At 42.5% G+C, this 18,183-nt stretch overlaps 1 protein-coding gene across 1 annotated transcript in view; it reads left to right on the top strand.

Moving 5' to 3' along the window:
* Positions 1-14,560: 14,560 nt before the first annotated feature.
* The window catches only part of LOC149468191 (low-density lipoprotein receptor-related protein 2-like), a 106,244-nt gene continuing 102,621 nt past the window's right edge, over positions 14,561-18,183 (top strand). The window contains exons 1-2 of the mRNA XM_089670599.1: positions 14,561-14,630; positions 16,695-16,805. Coding sequence (XP_089526725.1) covers positions 14,561-14,630; positions 16,695-16,805 — 181 coding nt within the window. The remainder of the gene's footprint in view (positions 14,631-16,694; positions 16,806-18,183) is intronic.

The raw sequence follows: 18,183 nt of genomic DNA, 5'->3' as shown, positions 1-18,183 counted from the left end.
AAGCTGCTTAGTGATAGTTTTATAGTCCAACCTTGTGTAGGTCTAGGTCTACAATCTTATCCCTGACATCCTTGGACAGCTCTTTGGCCTTTGCCATGGTGGAGAGTTTGGAATCTGATTGTTTGATTGCTCCTGTGGACAGGTGTCTTTTATACAGGTAACAAAATGAGACTAGCAGCACTCCTTTTCAGAGACTGCTTCTAATCTTAGCTTGTTACCTGTATGAAAGACACCTGGTAGCCAGGAATCCTGCTGAATGATAGGGGATCAAATATGTATTTCCCTCAAGAACATGCAAATCAGTGCATAATTTGTTAGACATGCATTTCTTTTGAATTTTTTGTTGCTATTCTGTCTCTCAGTGTTACAATACACCTACCATTTGATTTTTAGAGTGATCATTTCTTTCTGAGTAGGCAAACATTCAGAATCAGCAGGGGATCAAATACTTATTTCCTTCAATGTATATATACAGTGCTCAGCATAAATGAGTACACCCCTTTTGAAAAGTAAGAATTTAATCAATATCTCAGTGAACACAAGACCAATTTCCAACTGTTTGACATGCATTTTTCTTTGTACTTCTCACCTTTGTGACGCTATACAGTTTTGAAGCCATTAGTTCCGAAAACATTTATCTTGGTCTCATCAGAATACATAGTCCCAGTAGTCTTCTTCTTTTTCAACATGGGCCCTGGCAAATTCTAGGCGGGCTTTTTTGTACATGGGCTTTAGGAGAGGCTTTTTGTGGACGACACCCATGCATGCCATTCCTCTGCAGTGTATGCCATATTGTGTCACAGGAAGCAATCACCCCAGTTTGGCTTTCTACTTCTTTAGCCAACTGCAGTGAACTTGCATATTGATTTTCTTTAACCCTTCTCATCAGAAGATGCTTCTGTCGAGGTATTAACTTCCGTGGACGGCTTGGAAGTCTCTGTGAGATGGTTGCAGTTCCATCTTTGTTAAATTTTTGTATCACTTTTGCTACAATATTCTGACTGATATGTAAAGCTTTGCTGATCTTCTTGTAGCCTTCACCTTTCTTGTGTATAGTTATATAGTTACTGTCAGGGCTCCCAGGTGTGACCAGAGGTGTGTGACTGACGCAGGGAAACGCAGACTTCAGATATGTGATAAACAATATAATTTATTAACACTAACAATACAAACATAAACGCAGTGCAATACTAAAACATAATACAGTGCAAACAAACCAAACCAACCACCCACAGATAACAGTACATACAAGCAAGCGTCGTCAGGCAGGCCGGGTCAATATCAATAGGGCAGGTAGGTACAGGGGGAGCAAGCGGAGATGGGTCGGGGTCACAGGCCAGGTTCAGCAGGTAGCTAGCAGCGTAGTACAGAGGGTCAGGCAGAGGGATGGTCAGGGTCACAAGCCAGGGATCAGAACAGGTAGCAAGCAGCGTGGTACAGAGGGTCAGGCAGAGGGATGGTCAGGAGCGAGCCGGGATCAGAGCAGGAGAAGTCAGCAGCGGTTCAGATCAGGCAGGGTCAGCAAAGGAACAGAAACAGGATGCAGGACAGATACAGGGCCCAGGACAAACACAACACCAAGGCAGAGTCTGCAAGTCTGGCCATCCCTTAAATACACCAGTATCATCAGTTCCAGGTGTTAGCTGGCTGAAAGGTTGAGTCTCTGATTGCTGGGAGCACCCGCTGGCCAGCCCTGGTACTGCAGATCAAAACTGTGAGGAAGAACAAAAAAGAAAAAAGAAGCGCACCAACCTTGCGCATTACCTCAGTAACCAAAATTTATTAAATAAAAGAATGGTACTCACAAACAGCGAATAAAAACAGGCATGTCAGTCCTCAAAGGGACTTTAAAGGCAAGATGCAAATGCGAATCCCATCATGGAGGAAGCCACTCAGTACAGCTGACGCGTTTCGAAGGACAAGCCTTCTTCCTCAGAGCTCTGGGGAAGAAGGCTTGTCCTTCGAAACGCGTCAGCTGTACTGAGTGGCTTCCTCCATGATGGGATTCGCATTTGCATCTTGCCTTTAAAGTCCCTTTGAGGACTGACATGCCTGTTTTTATTCGCTGTTTGTGAGTACCATTCTTTTATTTAATAAATTTTGGTTACTGAGGTAATGCGCAAGGTTGGTGCGCTTCTTTTTTCTTTTTTGTTCTTCCTCACAGTTCTGTTTGGGCTTCCCCAGCCTTGGTGTGGAGCTGCACGACCTTAACTATTTCGGTGGTCCCTTCCTTGCTTTTTTGGAGTCTGATTCCATCTACTTACCACCGGTCTGGGTCCCGGAGCGCAGGAGATATCGCATTTGGTTCACTGCAGATCAAAAGGCAGGTGAGTCCCACCATTGCTGGCCAGTCCATTCCTGACAGTTACATAGTCAGTCTGGCTGAAAAAAGACAAAAGTCCATCCAGTTTCACCATAGAGAGAAAAAAAAAAGTTATAATCCTATACCCACAGTTGATCCAGAGGAAGGCAAAAAAAAACCCTCAGCACAGCACGATCCAATTTGCACCTGCTGGGAAAAAAATTCCTTCCTGATCCCCCGAGAGGCAATCTGATATTCCCCGAATCAACTTTACCTATAAATGTTAGTATCCAGTTATATTCTGTGTATCTAAGAAAGAATCCAGGCCTTTTTTGAAACAATCCACTGAGATGGCCAGAGCCAACTCTTGAGGGAGTCTATTCCACATTTTCACAACTCTCACTGTGAAGAAACCTTTCCATGTTTGGGCATTAAATCTCTTTTCCTCCAGATGTAAAGAGTGCCCCCTTGTCCTCTGTGTTGACCTCAGGGTAAATAAATAATTTTCTTTCTCAGGCCTTGTGAAATTTCTCTTCCATGTGATGCCATTGCTGACAACATAAAATGGGAAGGGCTTTTCATTGTTAAGTAACTCCCTTTTATAATCATCTGTCTGCTGGACACCTGTTTAATGAACAATTAGACTCACCTGTAGTTGAATTCTTGTTAATTAGGATTTTGTTGTCTAAAATTTAGCTTTGTCCCATAGACTTTTATTGGGGTGTATTCATTTTTGCAACATGAACTTGAATTGATTTGCTAGGAAAAAAACTTTTTTGTGTGTGCAAATTAACAAATATTGTGGGAGTATTTGTGGGAGTATTTTGTAGTACAGTGTCCCATAGAAAATGTTGATTCTGAAAGGAAAGTAAAGGTTTTCTGACAAATCTGTTGGGGTGTACTCATTTATGCTGAGCACTGCGTACACATACACACACCTATTGGCTATAATTCTTTTTTTCACAAGTACTGCTAACGTCATTCTATGCTAGTGCCTTTCTATAATAAAGTATCACACATTTCCTAGACTGATTACATCACCCTGCCAGTCCATTCTCCAGAAAGAAAAAAAAAGATCTTTGTGTGTTGCCAAATTTCCATGTAAGGAATACCTTTGTGTGGAATTTGTTTGGCTTGGGATCATTCGTTACAGGCACCAACAGGGTTCTTTTCCTATGACACTGCATGATGGAACATACCTCAGCTCTTCCGTAATTCTTACCCTTCAGCTTCAGTATAATCATTCAGAACATTACAATACCACTTGTTAAAATGAAACAAAATAATTTGAAATAATTTATGCTGGTTGTAAAATAGTCAGTACCTACTGCAGTATGTTTAGTTTGTTGCTATGTGATCAAACATTTATGCAAAGCTTCTCAGTAACGGTCATTCAATGTTACATAATCAGTATTATTATTATTATACAGGATTTATAGCGCCAACAGTTTGCTCAGTACTTTACAATATAACAGGAGACAATACAGCAACAATACAGTTCAATACAAGAGGGATAGGAGGGCCTGATCCTTGGAGCTTACAATCTAAGATTATTATTATTATTATTATACAGGATTTATATAGCGCCAACAGTTTGCTCAGCGCTTTACATTATAACGGGAGACAAAACAGCAACAATACAGTTCAATACAAGAGGGATAAGAGGGCCCTGCTCCTTGGAACTCACAATCTACAATCTAGTAGAACACAGTATGATGTGGATGGTTATAATATCCTTATATATTCATAATATATTATGAATAAAAATTAAAACAATATGCTTATGGGGTTTTTTTTTTAACTTGCAATTATAGACATCTATAATGTCTATAGATGAATAAAAGCCCAAATCCAGGAATTAGAAAAAAAAATCTACGCTAGCAATGCGAGCCCCACCCCCACACTGCAAGATGGGGCAAAGAGGCTAGTACTGCAAGGGTAGAATTTTAAATGCTCCTTATGTCTAGAGGTATCAGAATAGGAAAAATTACTTAAAGTGGAAGTAAAGTCTGATTTTTTACTTGTGCCTACAGGTAAGCCCAGGGGCGGACTGACAACTCATGGGGCCCCGGGCAATAGGGGATCATGGAGCCCCTGTGTCCTTGCCCAAACTCAAAAAAGCCTATGAAAAGGGTACCAGGGGCATCTCATGGGGCCCCCTTCTGACCCCAGGCCCTCGGGCAGTGCCCGAGTTTCCAAATGGTCAGTCCGCCCCTGGGTAAGCCTATATTAAGGTTAGGACTCTGAAGTAAGAGGGATGCTGTGAACTTTGATGTAAGGGAGTCTCTGGTCACCAGAGCCCCCCCCCCCCCTTTGCAATAATGTAAAAAATCAACAGCATTCAAATCCTGGTGTTCCTGAATGGGACACAGTATCTGTCACTTGAGGAGGTGCAGCCCTCCACAGATCAGGGAATCTAGGAACTGTCAGGAAAAAACACAAGAGGGTGCACTCTCCTTGTGCATTACCGCGATAGCAGATTTATTAAATAGATATATCACAAATAGATACTCACAAGCAAACCATAAAAACAGACATAGAGCCAGATCTTTCAGTCCCAAACAATGGGGTCCTGTCCCAATAGCTACCTGGTTGGAATAGCTGATGCGTTTCGGGAGATGGACTCCCTTCCTCAGAGTTGAACCAACCAAAGGTGCCAATGCCTCATTTATAGGGGAAATCACATGCATTATCCATCACCACACTCCCTCCATGTGGGAATGAACAGGGGAGGGGCGCTCCAGAGACCGCTCAAGGTGGACACCCCCCCAGCAGATGAACTGCCCAGATAAACACTGTAGACCACTCACTGGCAGAAATGTAGCATACTAGCAATTGTCGTGATGTAATCTGCCCGAAATCACACGAAATCTGTGTGAACCAAAAAAGAGAGAAAGGAAGCAGCGCCATCTAAGTGCAGCAATATAAGCAAATAATTTATTTCCACAAAATTGGCAACATACAATAGTAGTAGTCAAATGAGCACTTGTCAAACTGGTGTCAACCAATGTGCAACTCCTGGCTGGTCCCGCTGCAGGCAAGTCTCCAAAGTGCTGTCCTTTGGAGGCCTGATGAAGGAGCATGCATGTTCCAAACGCGTGTACCTGGAGCAGACATCACTCCCTCCTGCCCTAAGGATCCACACTGACCAGAAAGTATAAGGAACTGGTGGTTCCTAGTACTTCCTGGTCGGTGTGGATAACACCCACCTTCCTGGTCGGTGTGCATACCACCCACCTTCCTCAATACACACTGCCGTTTAGTGCCAGTTCAGCACAGCTCAAAGTTTCAATGCTGTGTAATGTCCTTCAGGTTGTGCTCCCAATCAATTAAGAGAGAGAAGCAGTGACATCTAAGTGCAGCAATATAAGCAACTCACAATAGTAGTAGTTAAATGAGCGCTTGTCAAACTGGTGTCAACTGCTGTGCAACTCCTGGCTGGTCCCGCTGCACGTAAGTCTCCAAAGTGCTGTCCTTTGGAGGCCTGATGAAGGAGCATGCATGTTCCGATTGTGTGCCACACCTACTGCCACTGTACCTGAGGCTGACATCACTCCCTCCTGCCCTGAGGATCCACACCAACCAGGAAGTACTAGGAACAAGACCTACCAATAGACAGAAAATTCTAGAACTTGTTATTAGCAATGAACATAGCAGAGAACACACAACAATGAAGGTGACTGAGTGCAGGTATAAACAGAGCCCAATGTGAGCAGCATCTCCGAGCATGGGCTGCCAGGGTATTTAAAGAGTGCAGGGTTGAAGGGGACACTATGTACAAAATGCAAGGTTGAGGGGTGCGCTTTGTACAGAGTTCAGTGGGGCGCTGTGTATGCAGTGCTGGATTGAGGGGTGTGCTATGTATACAGTGCAGGGTTGAGGGGTGCGCTATGTACGAAGTGCAGAGTTGAGGTGTGCGCTGTGTATGGAGTGCAGGGTTGAGGGGTGTTCTATGTATGGAGTGTGGGGTTGAGGGGTGTGCTGTGTATGGAGTGCAGGGTTAAGGGGTGCTCTATGTACGAAGTGCAGGGTTGAGGGGTTCACTGCGTACGGAGTTCGGCTTACACTGTGTATGAAGTGCAGGTCTGAGGGGTGCGCTGTGTACGTAGTGCAGGGTTGAGGGGTGCGCTGTGTACGGAGTGCAGGGTTGAGGGGTGCGCTGTGTACAGAGTGAAGGGTTGAGGGATGCACTATGTATGAAGTGCAGGGTTGAAGGGTGCACTGTGTACGGAGTTTGGGTTACACTGTGTATGGAGTGCAGGTCTGAGGGGTGCGCTGTGTACGTAGTGCAGGGTTGAGGGGTGCGCTGTGTACGGAGTGCAGGGTTGAGGGGTGCGCTGTGTACAGAGTGAAGGGTTGAGGGATGCACTATGTATGAAGTGCAGGGTTGAGGGGTGCACTGTGTACGGAGTTTGGGTTACACTGTGTATGGAGTGCAGAGTTTAGGGGTGTGCTGTGTACATCCAAGTTCTCTCCCCCTCCCCACAAGTACAAAGCTCTCTTCGTAACAGAGTTCATTTCAGAGCTCATCCACTGAAAACACACACATACAAACACACACATACACACAAACAGACAGACACACGCACAGACATACACATACACACACACAAACACATACAGACACACACACAAAGAAAAATACACACAGACATACAGACACACACACACAAAAAGAAAAACACAGACACACAAACAAGACATACACAGATACACACACATACACACACTCAGAAACACACATAAACACACACACACTCAGATACACACATATACACACACACTCAGACGCACATACACTCAGACACACACACTCATACACACATACAAGCACACAGACACACTCACATACACACACAATCTTCTCAGTGGGGCTGCAGAGGAATACTTACAGTGTGTCCATGCAGGCTGCCGTTGAGGAGGAGCTTTTGCCTGTGTGGAGTCCCCGCCCCCTCCCTCCTCTGCTCTCCTATAGAGATCGATGTGTAGAGTAGGGAGGGCTGTGAGCGTTCACCAGGAGAGGAGCAGTGCTTCTGTATTTACAAGTGACAGAAGTGAGCTGTGTCAGAGGTGACAGAATTATGGCTAAAAAAATAAACCCTGGCAGGCAGCACAAGCTCGGGGGTAGCTGCTTTGGGCCCCACAACAATGACTGGGCCCTGGGCAGCTGCCCTTTTGCCTCATGTTAAAAACGGCTCTGTGTGCCTACCTGTCTTTGTGCTGGGAGCGCGGGGTGTCACTGAGAGCCCTGAGTCCCGTTCTAATGATCGGGACCGGAACGCTCGATTCCGGGTCACATGATCGCTGTGATAGCCTCTGTGAGCCACAATGATCAGTCAATGTGAAGCCCGCCCCCTTTGTTTTCTCTCTCGGAATGGAGGCGAGAGATACATTGTATATCTTTGTCCTTTCAGAGAGAAAAAAATGTGTGTTAAAAAATAAATAATAATACAATAAATAAATAAACCTAGCTCAAGGTTAGAGCTAGGTCAGTGCCAGGGTTAGTGCTTGGGTCAAGGTCAGGTTCAAAGGTCTTTTTATTTTTGGTAACCTCCCTGGCGGTATTCCCGAGTGTAGCTCGGGGTAATGTTTCAGTACCAAAAGCGGTAACCCCGAGCTACACTCGGGCTTACCATGCGGCGTTGCTCAGGGATTCCCTGCAGCACTTACCTTGTATTGCGCTCCCGCGATGTGTCCCCTGCAGCGTCCCCGGCCATCTCCTCCGGCCGATGCCGGCATCCGGCTTCCGTGTTCCTGTCCCTGTGACATATGGGACGTATGGGCGCCGGAACCGGCGGCAAATATGAAAGTTTTAAAAAATGTCATTTTTTTTTAAACGATTATTACATAGCAAAACATTAGTGTATCAAAGCATTTCACATACATTTTGTCCCTACTGCTTTGTCCTGTGCCCTGCCTGCATTTTGACTGTTCTTTCTGCCTGGAAACTGGGAAAAGTCCATGGCATCCAAAAAGCGTCCCTTTAGGTCAAAATCGGTTTTAGACCAGCTAGAGAACAGCGATAGTAAATCAGAACCACTTGCAGAATTGAGTGATAATGATTTGTGGGGAAATTCGTCATCAGACACTGAAAACGATTCTGCAACTTTGCTCAGTGATATGCGAACTTGGCGCTATATTTCAAATTTCAGTGCTTTTGGTTTGATTATATTATTGAATTAAATTTATTATTATTATATTATTATTTTTTATGATTATTTATTAAATTATAATTTATGATTTCGTGTTTCAAGTTTTTTCCTACCCGGGATATTTACTAGACTCTTGTTCGGACAGATTTCAGTGAGTTATTCCTAAAAATGACAGGCCTACGATAAAAAAACCACATATTTCCATGCAAAATAATGGTACCGCTTTCAGCACCAAAAATCTGAAATAATCATACCGCCAGGGAGGTTAATAGCAAAAAGTCAAAAATACTTTTTTCTCAAAATTTTCAGGTTTTTTTTTTTATAGCGCAATAAATAAAAAACACACAGGTGATCAAATACCAACAAAAGGAAACTCGTGGGAAAAAAGGACATAAATTTCATATGGGTGCAGCATTGCATGACCGCGCAATTGTCAGTTAAAGTAGCGCAGTGCTGTAATGCAAAAATGGCCTGGTCAGGAAGGGGGGTAAATCCTCAGAAGGGTAAGTGGTTAATATGCACTTGGGTTTTTTATTTTTACCAACGATATGTAGCAGAATACATTTTGGCCTAAATTTTGAAAAAACATTTATTTCTTTATTTTTTTTGTTGGATATTTTTGTTGCTTTTATAACGGAAAGTAGAAAATATTGTCGGTTTTCCCACAATTTTTGGTATTTTTTTCGTTTACATAATAAAGAATAAAAAAACAGTTTTGATCCAAAACCACCAAAAGAAAGCTCTATTTGTGTTTCATTTGCATACAATTGCATGACCGCACAGTTGCCAGTTAAAGTAGCACGGCGCCGAATAGCAAAAAATGGACTGGTCATGAAGGGAGTAAAATCTTCCAGAGCTCAAGTGGTTCAATAGCCTGTAATTGACATTTCCTCTCTCTGTCACTTTTGTTAGGTCTAGTTTACACTAGTGTGATGAGTGTTTTTTTTTATTTATTTAAATATTTATTAAATTTTTCAGATAAATACATATCACATTTATAATCTCTTAAAACCAACCCATAACTTTTATTCAATTCTATTCTCCTTTTCCCACTCCCTCCCCTCACCCCTCCCCCCCCCCATCACCAACTCTACCATACTTTCACCTCTTCTAGTTAGAAGTAAGGGAGATATACTTGCTATACACTTTACCCACTTCTATTCAACTTTAACTTAAACTCCTCCCATTTTCCCCATCTCAGGTAATATGGTCCCATCCTATCTTCTTGCATATGAATAATTTTTTCCATCCTACTGATTTGTTCAACTCTCTCCATCCAGTCCTTCTCCCTCGGCACCTCTATTTTCCACCAGAACTTGGGTATTAACCCTTTTGCTGCATTTAGATAATACCAAATACCCGTCTCCTTATATTTGTTCACTGAATACTCTGTACAATGAAAGAGACAAGTCTCTGGATCCAAACCAACCTCAATTTCAGTTATCCTCTTAATTAAATTCTCCTTCCAAAACACTTGAATTTTTGGACACCCCCACCATACATGATACACCGTGCCACTCTCTCCACAGCCTCTCCAACACCACCGTGACTTCTCACCACACATCTTATTTTGCGCTTCCGGTGTAATATGCCACCTTGTCAAACACTTATAGTTCATTTCCACCTCTCTCATAGATATATTTTCGTGAATTAATCTAAATATTTTCCTCTGTTTTTCCTCATCAATTACCACTCCCGAATCTCTTTCCCAATTAACTATATACATTGGCTTTGAATTTGTGTCTAAATCAATGAGAATTTTATATATAGTGTGATGAGTGTTGAATGAGATTTGAGGTGCAGTTATGCAGTTCAGGTGGTGTGTTTGCGATTTTACTGTTGTCTGTTTATGGACACGCTTTTATATCTACTACTACTAAAGTTGGGGAAAAATGCAACAAAACCTCACTAAAAATGCATATACATGCATTTCTGATGACTTTCCGTTTAAGTCTATGGCCGACAAAATCGCACTGCATTGCACCAGAGTGGCACTGGAACCTTCCCAAATACGCAAGTGTACAATCCAAACGCACACATTCCTGCATTAAAAATGGCTGTGTGTATAAGTGGATGCTGCAGTTGGCTGGAACCGAATAGAATCAGCAAGGGAGAATGTCACCAGCACACTGAGGATCACCAATATGGGTCCAGAAATTTTAATGAACGATCACATAGTTACAGCAAGGCAAAGTTTCGGAGTCTCACAGGACCCCTTCATCAGGCATGTCAGGTCCAGTGATTACAAACAAATGTCAACAAAGGGGCAGACTCTAGAAATGATGTCATTGACCTGCATATTGCCAAGTATCAGACATCAGAACTGAGAGCAATTTGCATTGCTGGAGATTGTGACTGACAATAAATTTATACCATGGCACAATTTTTTTCTATTTTTTTTTATAAAATGACTTTTCAGAGTATGTCTGTGAGTTATTATGTATCCCTAATTCATTCACGCAGGGAAGAGCCAGGGTCTAGTGGTCCTCCTATTTTTAAAGGCAGCTTCAAGATTTGATGAGCCCCATCAGCAGACCCCCACAATACACCACGCGGAGTTGTGGAAAAGAGGCTTTTGTGGTCTGCTTGAGGTAGGGTTGCCACCTCATCCCTTTAAAACTGAACACATTAAATACACAGGTTTAGAGGCTAATTTATTGCACATAAGGCACTCAATGAGTTTAATGACCACCTTAATCCGCCACAGAACCTGTGTAATTAATATGTGTTCAGTTTTAAAGGGATGAGGTGGCAACCCTAGCTTGAGGGCACATTGTCTGGTAAGGTTCTCCTGCTTTCCTGGCTTGCCAGGCTGTGTGCTTAGATTAGGATTTAATATGGATTTTGGGGAGGACCCACACAATTGTTTCCTTCTTTTTATGGGGGGGCGGGTCCCCCTCAAAATGTATACAGACCTGGTATTAATTTTAGAGGGGACTCCCTTTTCTCTTTTGGCTTAAAGGATAAGTTCACCTTTGGGAACATGTTACATGCTCCACCCATTTTTAGGGGCCCCCCATGACAGATAGCACAGGGAGAAGTTTCCCTGTACTATCTATCAGATTTGAAAACTGTGCGGCTCTTCTGGACTCCACCCACACAACCGCTTCAGTCATTCACAGAGTTCTGTGAATGAGTGCCTACAAGTCCCAGCAGCCTTAGCAGCTGTCAGTTTGCAGTCTTCAATTAACTAAAATGGCGCAGAAGCCTCCCGACAGAATACCTGCTTGACCGTACATCCCGTACAGCAAGCAAATATTCTGACAGGTCTGCAGCAGACCTGTATGGCATCAGCGATCTACTGATCGCTGGCACAATGCTTTCCAGGCTCCTGTAGACAAAAATAATAAATTCCCCTTTTTTTACCTGAAAAAAATGTGCATTTATTATTTTTGTCCAAAAAGTGAACATATCCTTTAATGAAAAAAAAAATAAAAGAAAGTAAATCCCCCTACTAGTGACAAAAAGCTAAGAAATACTAACACTATATGCTGTGATGTCAATCACTTTAATGTGTTGCATCAGGAAAAATATTAATTGAATGAGCTACCTTAATGTGATGTATATTAACATAATCACCTATCTATTATAAGTGGTGAACCTAGGTTACACCTTTTGTATATTTTGGGTGTTTTTCACTGTTATCCACCATTTTGGATGTTTCATGTGTATTCTATTCAATAATTTATTTTTTGTGTTTTGGTTTATATATGTTTATGTAAGATATATTGTGAGGAATATTTCTTTTTGACATTTATACGTATTTAGTATTAGCACAGCACCAATTACTCCTCATTTAACATTCTCCCATCTGGTATATGGTAAGGTGTTAGCAGATGTACATAGAGAGGTGGGAGGACTACATAGAAACATAACATCGGGGCCCACATGAGTGTGTTGCAGATGTGTGCGGTAAAATGTATGCATTACCGCAATGCACCAGTAATGCGTTACCAAAATGTTGCAGATGCAGTTTTCAGTTTGTTGTATCGTGGTGTGGCAAAAATGCACATTGTTTGTCTTTTCTCGCCTGCTGGCAGCTCTTTCAAAATGAATGGCCTGCCCGTACACAATGCATGTCAATATGTAACACAACACATCCTAATGTGTGTGCATTAATGCAATGCACTAGAATGATAAAGTGTGAATGGTCCCTAATACAATGCATGTGTAGAGTAGGGAACAGTCTATACTTACCTAGGCTTTTCAGGACAGCAATCGTCACACTGCTTTCAGTGCTCATGTGCATAAGACTTTGGAGCTGTCATTTATTTTTTTGCTGGAAAGTGGTCACAGAATATAGTGATACAAATACAGTGTAAGGCTGTGCAGGTTGCGATTGAGCCTTTTCTGCACTGCGTTTTGCATTTGTGCCACGTTTTTAATGCGTTATTATTTTCAGTTTTTCTTGTTGCTGGGCAGATTTAAAACGCAGCAAAAATGCAGCTAAAATGCAGCAAAAACGCAATACATGCTTTTCCGCGGCATTTCCACTGAAGTCTATAGAACCAAAAACGCAACTTTTTTACATTCAAAAAAGTCCCCGACCCTTTCTGAAAAACGCACCGGGTGAAAATGCGGAGATGTGAACCTGTCCCATAGGAAATCATGCTAAATGGACAGTACTACGTTTCTGCAGAACGTTGCAGAAAACGCTTAGGTGTGAACCTAGGGTAAGAGGTGTACTCTATTTACATATTCAGACCTCTTGGTCACATTCAGCATTTTGTAAGCTTAGAAAATAAGCATTGTGTGGCATTAAAGGAAACAAAAAGTTGCTGAGATAGGTGCAAGAAACACTTTCTGTTTTATAATGCTTTTTTCATTGTGCTTTGTGTTTTTACACATGCATTTTTGTCACATTTTTACCACGTTTTGTGGGTTTTTTCAGGTTTTTTTTTTTAAATTGGAATTTTTTTTGGTTGCTGGGCGGAAAAAAAATGCAAAATGGAAAAATGCTGTAAAAATACAGCAAAATGCACTACACGCTTTTCAGGAGCTTTCTCTATTGAACTCTATTGTACAGAAAACGTGGCTCTTTGCTTTTAAAAAAGTCCCTGACCCTTTCCAAAAAAAAGCATAGATGTGAACATGTTCTATAGGAAACCATCTTAAAGGATAAGTTCATCTTTGGGCCTGTGCCCCCCTCTGACAGATAACACAGGGAGAGGTTTCCCTGTACTATCTGTCAAATTTGAAAACAGCGCAGCCATACGGGGCTACGCCCACACAGTCGCGTCAATCATTCGCAGTGTGCGGGGCTCTGCCCACACGGCCGCGTCACTCATTCACAGTGTTCTGTGAATGAGTGCCTACAAGTCCCGACAACCTTAGTGGCTGTCGGCTTGTAGTTTTCAATGAACTACCACGGTGTTGTGGAGCGCTGTGGTAGTTCATTGAAGCTTCCTGTCAGTATATCTGCTTGACCGTACATCCCGTACAGCAAGCAGATATTCTGACAGGTCTGCAGGAGTCCTGCATAGCATCAGCCATCTACTGATTACTGGCGCAATGCTTTCCAGGCTCCTGTAGACAAAAATAATAAATTCTACTTTTTTTACCTGCAAAAAAATGTGCATTTTAAATTCTTGTCCAAAAGGTGAATACCATGGTAGTTCATTGAAGCTTCCTGTCATTGTATCTGCTTGCTCGCACATCCTGTATGACAAGCAGATATTCTGACAGGTATGCAGGAGACCTGCATGGCATCAGCGATCTACTGATCGCTGGTGCAATGTTTTACAGGCACATTTGGACAAAAATAATAAATGCACATTTTTTTACCTGCAAAAAAATGTGCATTTATTATTTTTGTCCAAATAGTGAACTTATCCATTAAATGGACTGTAGTATGTTTCTGAAAAAAAGCGTTGAAAATGCATTGGTGTGAACCAGGCCAAAATGTTCCTGCATTTGTTGCAGCATGCAGAGAATAATCTTTAATTGGGTTGTAACATTCTCCAGGTGGTGAAAAACATGATGTAATTGTGAATGTCCAGCAACAACTAATTAGATAAATATGGGTAATGAGAGCAAGTGCAGGTTTCAGCACCCTTTCCATCAATGCCCTACCCATCTGCCAGCAGCAGTGTCTGTATGTGGAACAATGAGGTGGATAGGTGGGAGGTTGTTGTTGGCTTTACTGTTCTCTGCTCTCCTGAGAACTTTGGTAGCAGGTGAGCAAGGATGTAATTTTTTATTTTATTGTGGCTTTGTAAGTTATTTGGCATATTTAAACTTTTGTATTCTTACTGTATGGAAAGTTGTTACATACTCTTAACAGAGTATCTATGTATGTATGTGTATATATCTATATTTATTTTTTTGGGGGGGTGGTGCTGGTAGTGGTTTATTTACAGTCCAGTTGATTGCTAGGTTCCTGTATACAGATGCTTCTCAAAATCATTGCTATACAACCAGTGTGTGGCTGCACAAAAATCTTACTTTGGCCAAGAATGCATGAATTCCTCTATAATTCAAGGATTCACCTTTTTATTATAGTGTTTCTGGAAATCAGCAAAGACCCTTATGCCCCATATAGTTAGTGTTCTACAAATTGGTTAACATTCTGGCATTTTTAAAGTGCTTTGTAATTTATGGTTTGTTGTACTGTATTATGGCACAATGCAAGTTAAAATGTTGATAACCCTTGGCCAAAACATTAAAGCACAAAAAAAGTATACCAAACAATATTTTCTGATGACACTATAGCATAACTGTCTACAGAAGTGGAGGGTTTTTACTAATCTGAACTGGTTCCATGGTGTAAAAAGGCTTGTTAAAGGATACGTTCACCATTTGTGTGAAAAAAAAATACATCTTTTTGCTATTTATTTGTTTTGCTTTTCTTTTTTTTTTTTTTCCCCGCCATCAGATCGTGGTGAAATGCCAGGATCCTGCAGACTAGGCAAGCTGTCTGACCGTTCCTCCCATATGGGCAGGCAGTTACTGAATAGGAGGAATCAATGAACTGAGAGCGCACACCAGTGCAATGGCAGTTCATTGAAAGATATAAGCTTTCAGCCACAATGGCACAGTACTTGTAATGTACTTCATTCATGGGAAACTGAATGATGCAGCCATGTGGACAGAGCCCTGCACTGGCATGCTGTTTTCATACTGTGACCGCAGGTGCGTGGAGAAGAATCCTGCCTACTGTCACAAAGCTTGGTGCACTGACTGCAGGAGGTGGCTGCATAGGCGCATGTTATCTGTTATACCCTAAATATGGGTGTAACAAGTAATATGCTACCACAGGTGATCTTAGTCTTTAAATGGTCTTCTAATTGGCTGTTTGCACATTGGCAGCTCTCAGCCAGTTCTTCCACACACTGCTTATAGAGTTCATTGAATCCTAGAAGTAGTGGAATACATGCACTTGAATGTTTTGCAAAATACAAGTGAGGACAATATGAATAAGATCATGTTCTATTAAATATATCAGCTTAAAGGCCAAGTTCACCTTTCAAAAAAAATGTGCATTTATATTTTACTACAAGAGCCTACAAGGCATTTCACCCACAATTAGTGGATCACAGGTGCAATGTAAGGCTTCTGCAGACATGTCCTGCAATGTTCTTGCCTGTACCTCCATATGGGCTGTTAGCTGGAGAAAGTCCAATAACTCTGTTTAGTAATGCCAGGGCCATGGGGGTACCACCAGTCCTCTTTTACGGGGGCCCAGGCCAGCGGGGGGGTTAGGCTGGGGGAATCTGATGTGGGCAGGAAAGGTGATTGGCACAGCAAGGGGGGGGGGGGCAACTACTGGAACCGATCCCCTGTATGGCTCCTTTTGCAGCAGCTGAAAGCTGCTTCTCTCCCTCCTGCTGGCTTTCAGCTGCTGTAGAGAGAGCCATACAGGGTATCAGTTCAGTAATTACCCCCTTCACCCTCCCTGTGCACCATACGTTTCCCCTGTTGCCCCCATCTCTGCAGTGCTACTGGCTTCCCTCTTTTCACCGGAAGCTGCAAGTACACAATCCTTCAGGATGGAGAGTGGGGGAAGGATCGATCTGGTAAATATCATTCCTTCCCTTTCTGGATGAACACAATGAGTGATTTGTACTGATCACTCACTGTGTTCATTCATAAGTGAAGCCTAGTAAACTACATTTTTGTTTTGTTTTTTGTTTTTTTGGAGGGGGGGGGGGCTGTCAGATTGGCTGTATTGGGCCCCATGGTTTCTAACAGCAGCCCTGAGTGATGATATTAAATAAAATGGGTGTAACTTCTCCTTTCAGATTCCTCCTTCTGCGGTGTGACACAGTCTGTATGCAAGGATAAATGCATTCCTATTTCTTGGCTATGCAATGGCGAAATCGACTGCCCTGATGACACTGATGAACAGTGTGGTAAGCTTTTATTTTGCATATAACGCCCTCCTAAGGTGCTAGGATAAGGATGGCCATATATTAAACCATTTTCTTGTACAATTTTCCTTTAGAATTACCAAAACCATATAATGAGCGCAAACCAAACTACTTTTAATTTGTATGCAGTCAGGCAGGCCTTTGCATTACGTAGTTGAAGGTAAATCTAACAGGAAACTGAATAAGTAAATTGTATAATGTATGGCCAGCCTTAGATTTAGTGCAGTCTCTCGGTGTTCAGTGGAGCTGTGTTTTTTATGTAAATTTAGCTTGCATCACTGTAACTAGTATGGCTGCAATTCTGTCAGGTAAATTTAGCTGTGCTCACTGTATCCAGTGGAGTTGGTTAATTGGGTCAGTTCATGCTTCTTAGCTGCTGCTGGTCCGATGGCTCTCTGCTTTCCAGACAGTAGAATTTTCTGGAACATAGGTTGGGAGCTATGCAGATGGCAGTATGAGTATTTACGCAACCCTGGCCAATCCCACGGAGCAGGGCCCTGAAGAATTCTGGGTAACTGCATAAATGCTCTGAGACACTGGGCATCCGTGTTTTTCCTGCGGAAGATCAGTGTAGTCTGGAGGGCTGCTGTTTTCCAGGACAACATTACCATATACTTTCTGTTCTTGATGTCTCAGGTGGGTAACCTTAGGGCCTGGATGCTGAAGCTACAGAGCTGACTGAGGGGCTGTGTGCTGAAGATCTAGTCTGGTATCACGGTAGAAAGGTGTCGCTTGGAAGTTAGGAGGCAACCAACCATCCCTGGACATTTTGTGGTTAGACTGCTATGATAGAACTTAAAGCCTTTTTTTGTATGCTGCCACTCCTCTTGTGCTAGAGTTAGTGGTGTCTTTACTAAAGGGAACATCGGCTGGTGTTCTGAAGAGCTCAATCTATCTAGTTCTTTGTGCAGGGACTCTGCTCTTGCTCTAAACCAGAGGTCCTCAGACTCTTTAAACAGGGGGCCATTTCACTGACCTTTACACTGTTGGGGAGCTGGACTATAGTTTGGAAAAAAAATCAACAACCTCCTATGCACACCGCACATCTTATTTGTAGTGGAAAAAACCCCGTAAAAAACAATACGATATTTAAAATGCACTGGACACCACCATGCACTGTGCCTGGTGTACTCTCTTCCTCCTCTCCTGTTGCTTTTCTGGCTGCAGTGGTTGAAACTAGGGGCTTCCAGGCTCACAGCAGGCCAGGTATGTCTTTGGCAGGCCATATGTGGCCAGTGGGCCATAGTTTGAGGACCCCCTGCTCTAAAGGAAGAAGCTTGTGTGCTTTTACTGCTTCTCTTATAAAGCAAAGTCCACAGTTTGCTATATGCAAGGACTTCTGCCATATACAGTCAGGTCC

Source organism: Staurois parvus, unplaced genomic scaffold (assembly GCF_062004578.1).
Source record: "Staurois parvus isolate SC_StPar_1 unplaced genomic scaffold, SC_StPar_1.0 ptg000091l, whole genome shotgun sequence".
NCBI lineage: Eukaryota > Metazoa > Chordata > Amphibia > Anura > Ranidae > Staurois > Staurois parvus.
The sequence above is the reverse complement of the archived record's forward strand: the minus strand, read 5'-3'. Positions and strand labels throughout refer to the sequence as shown.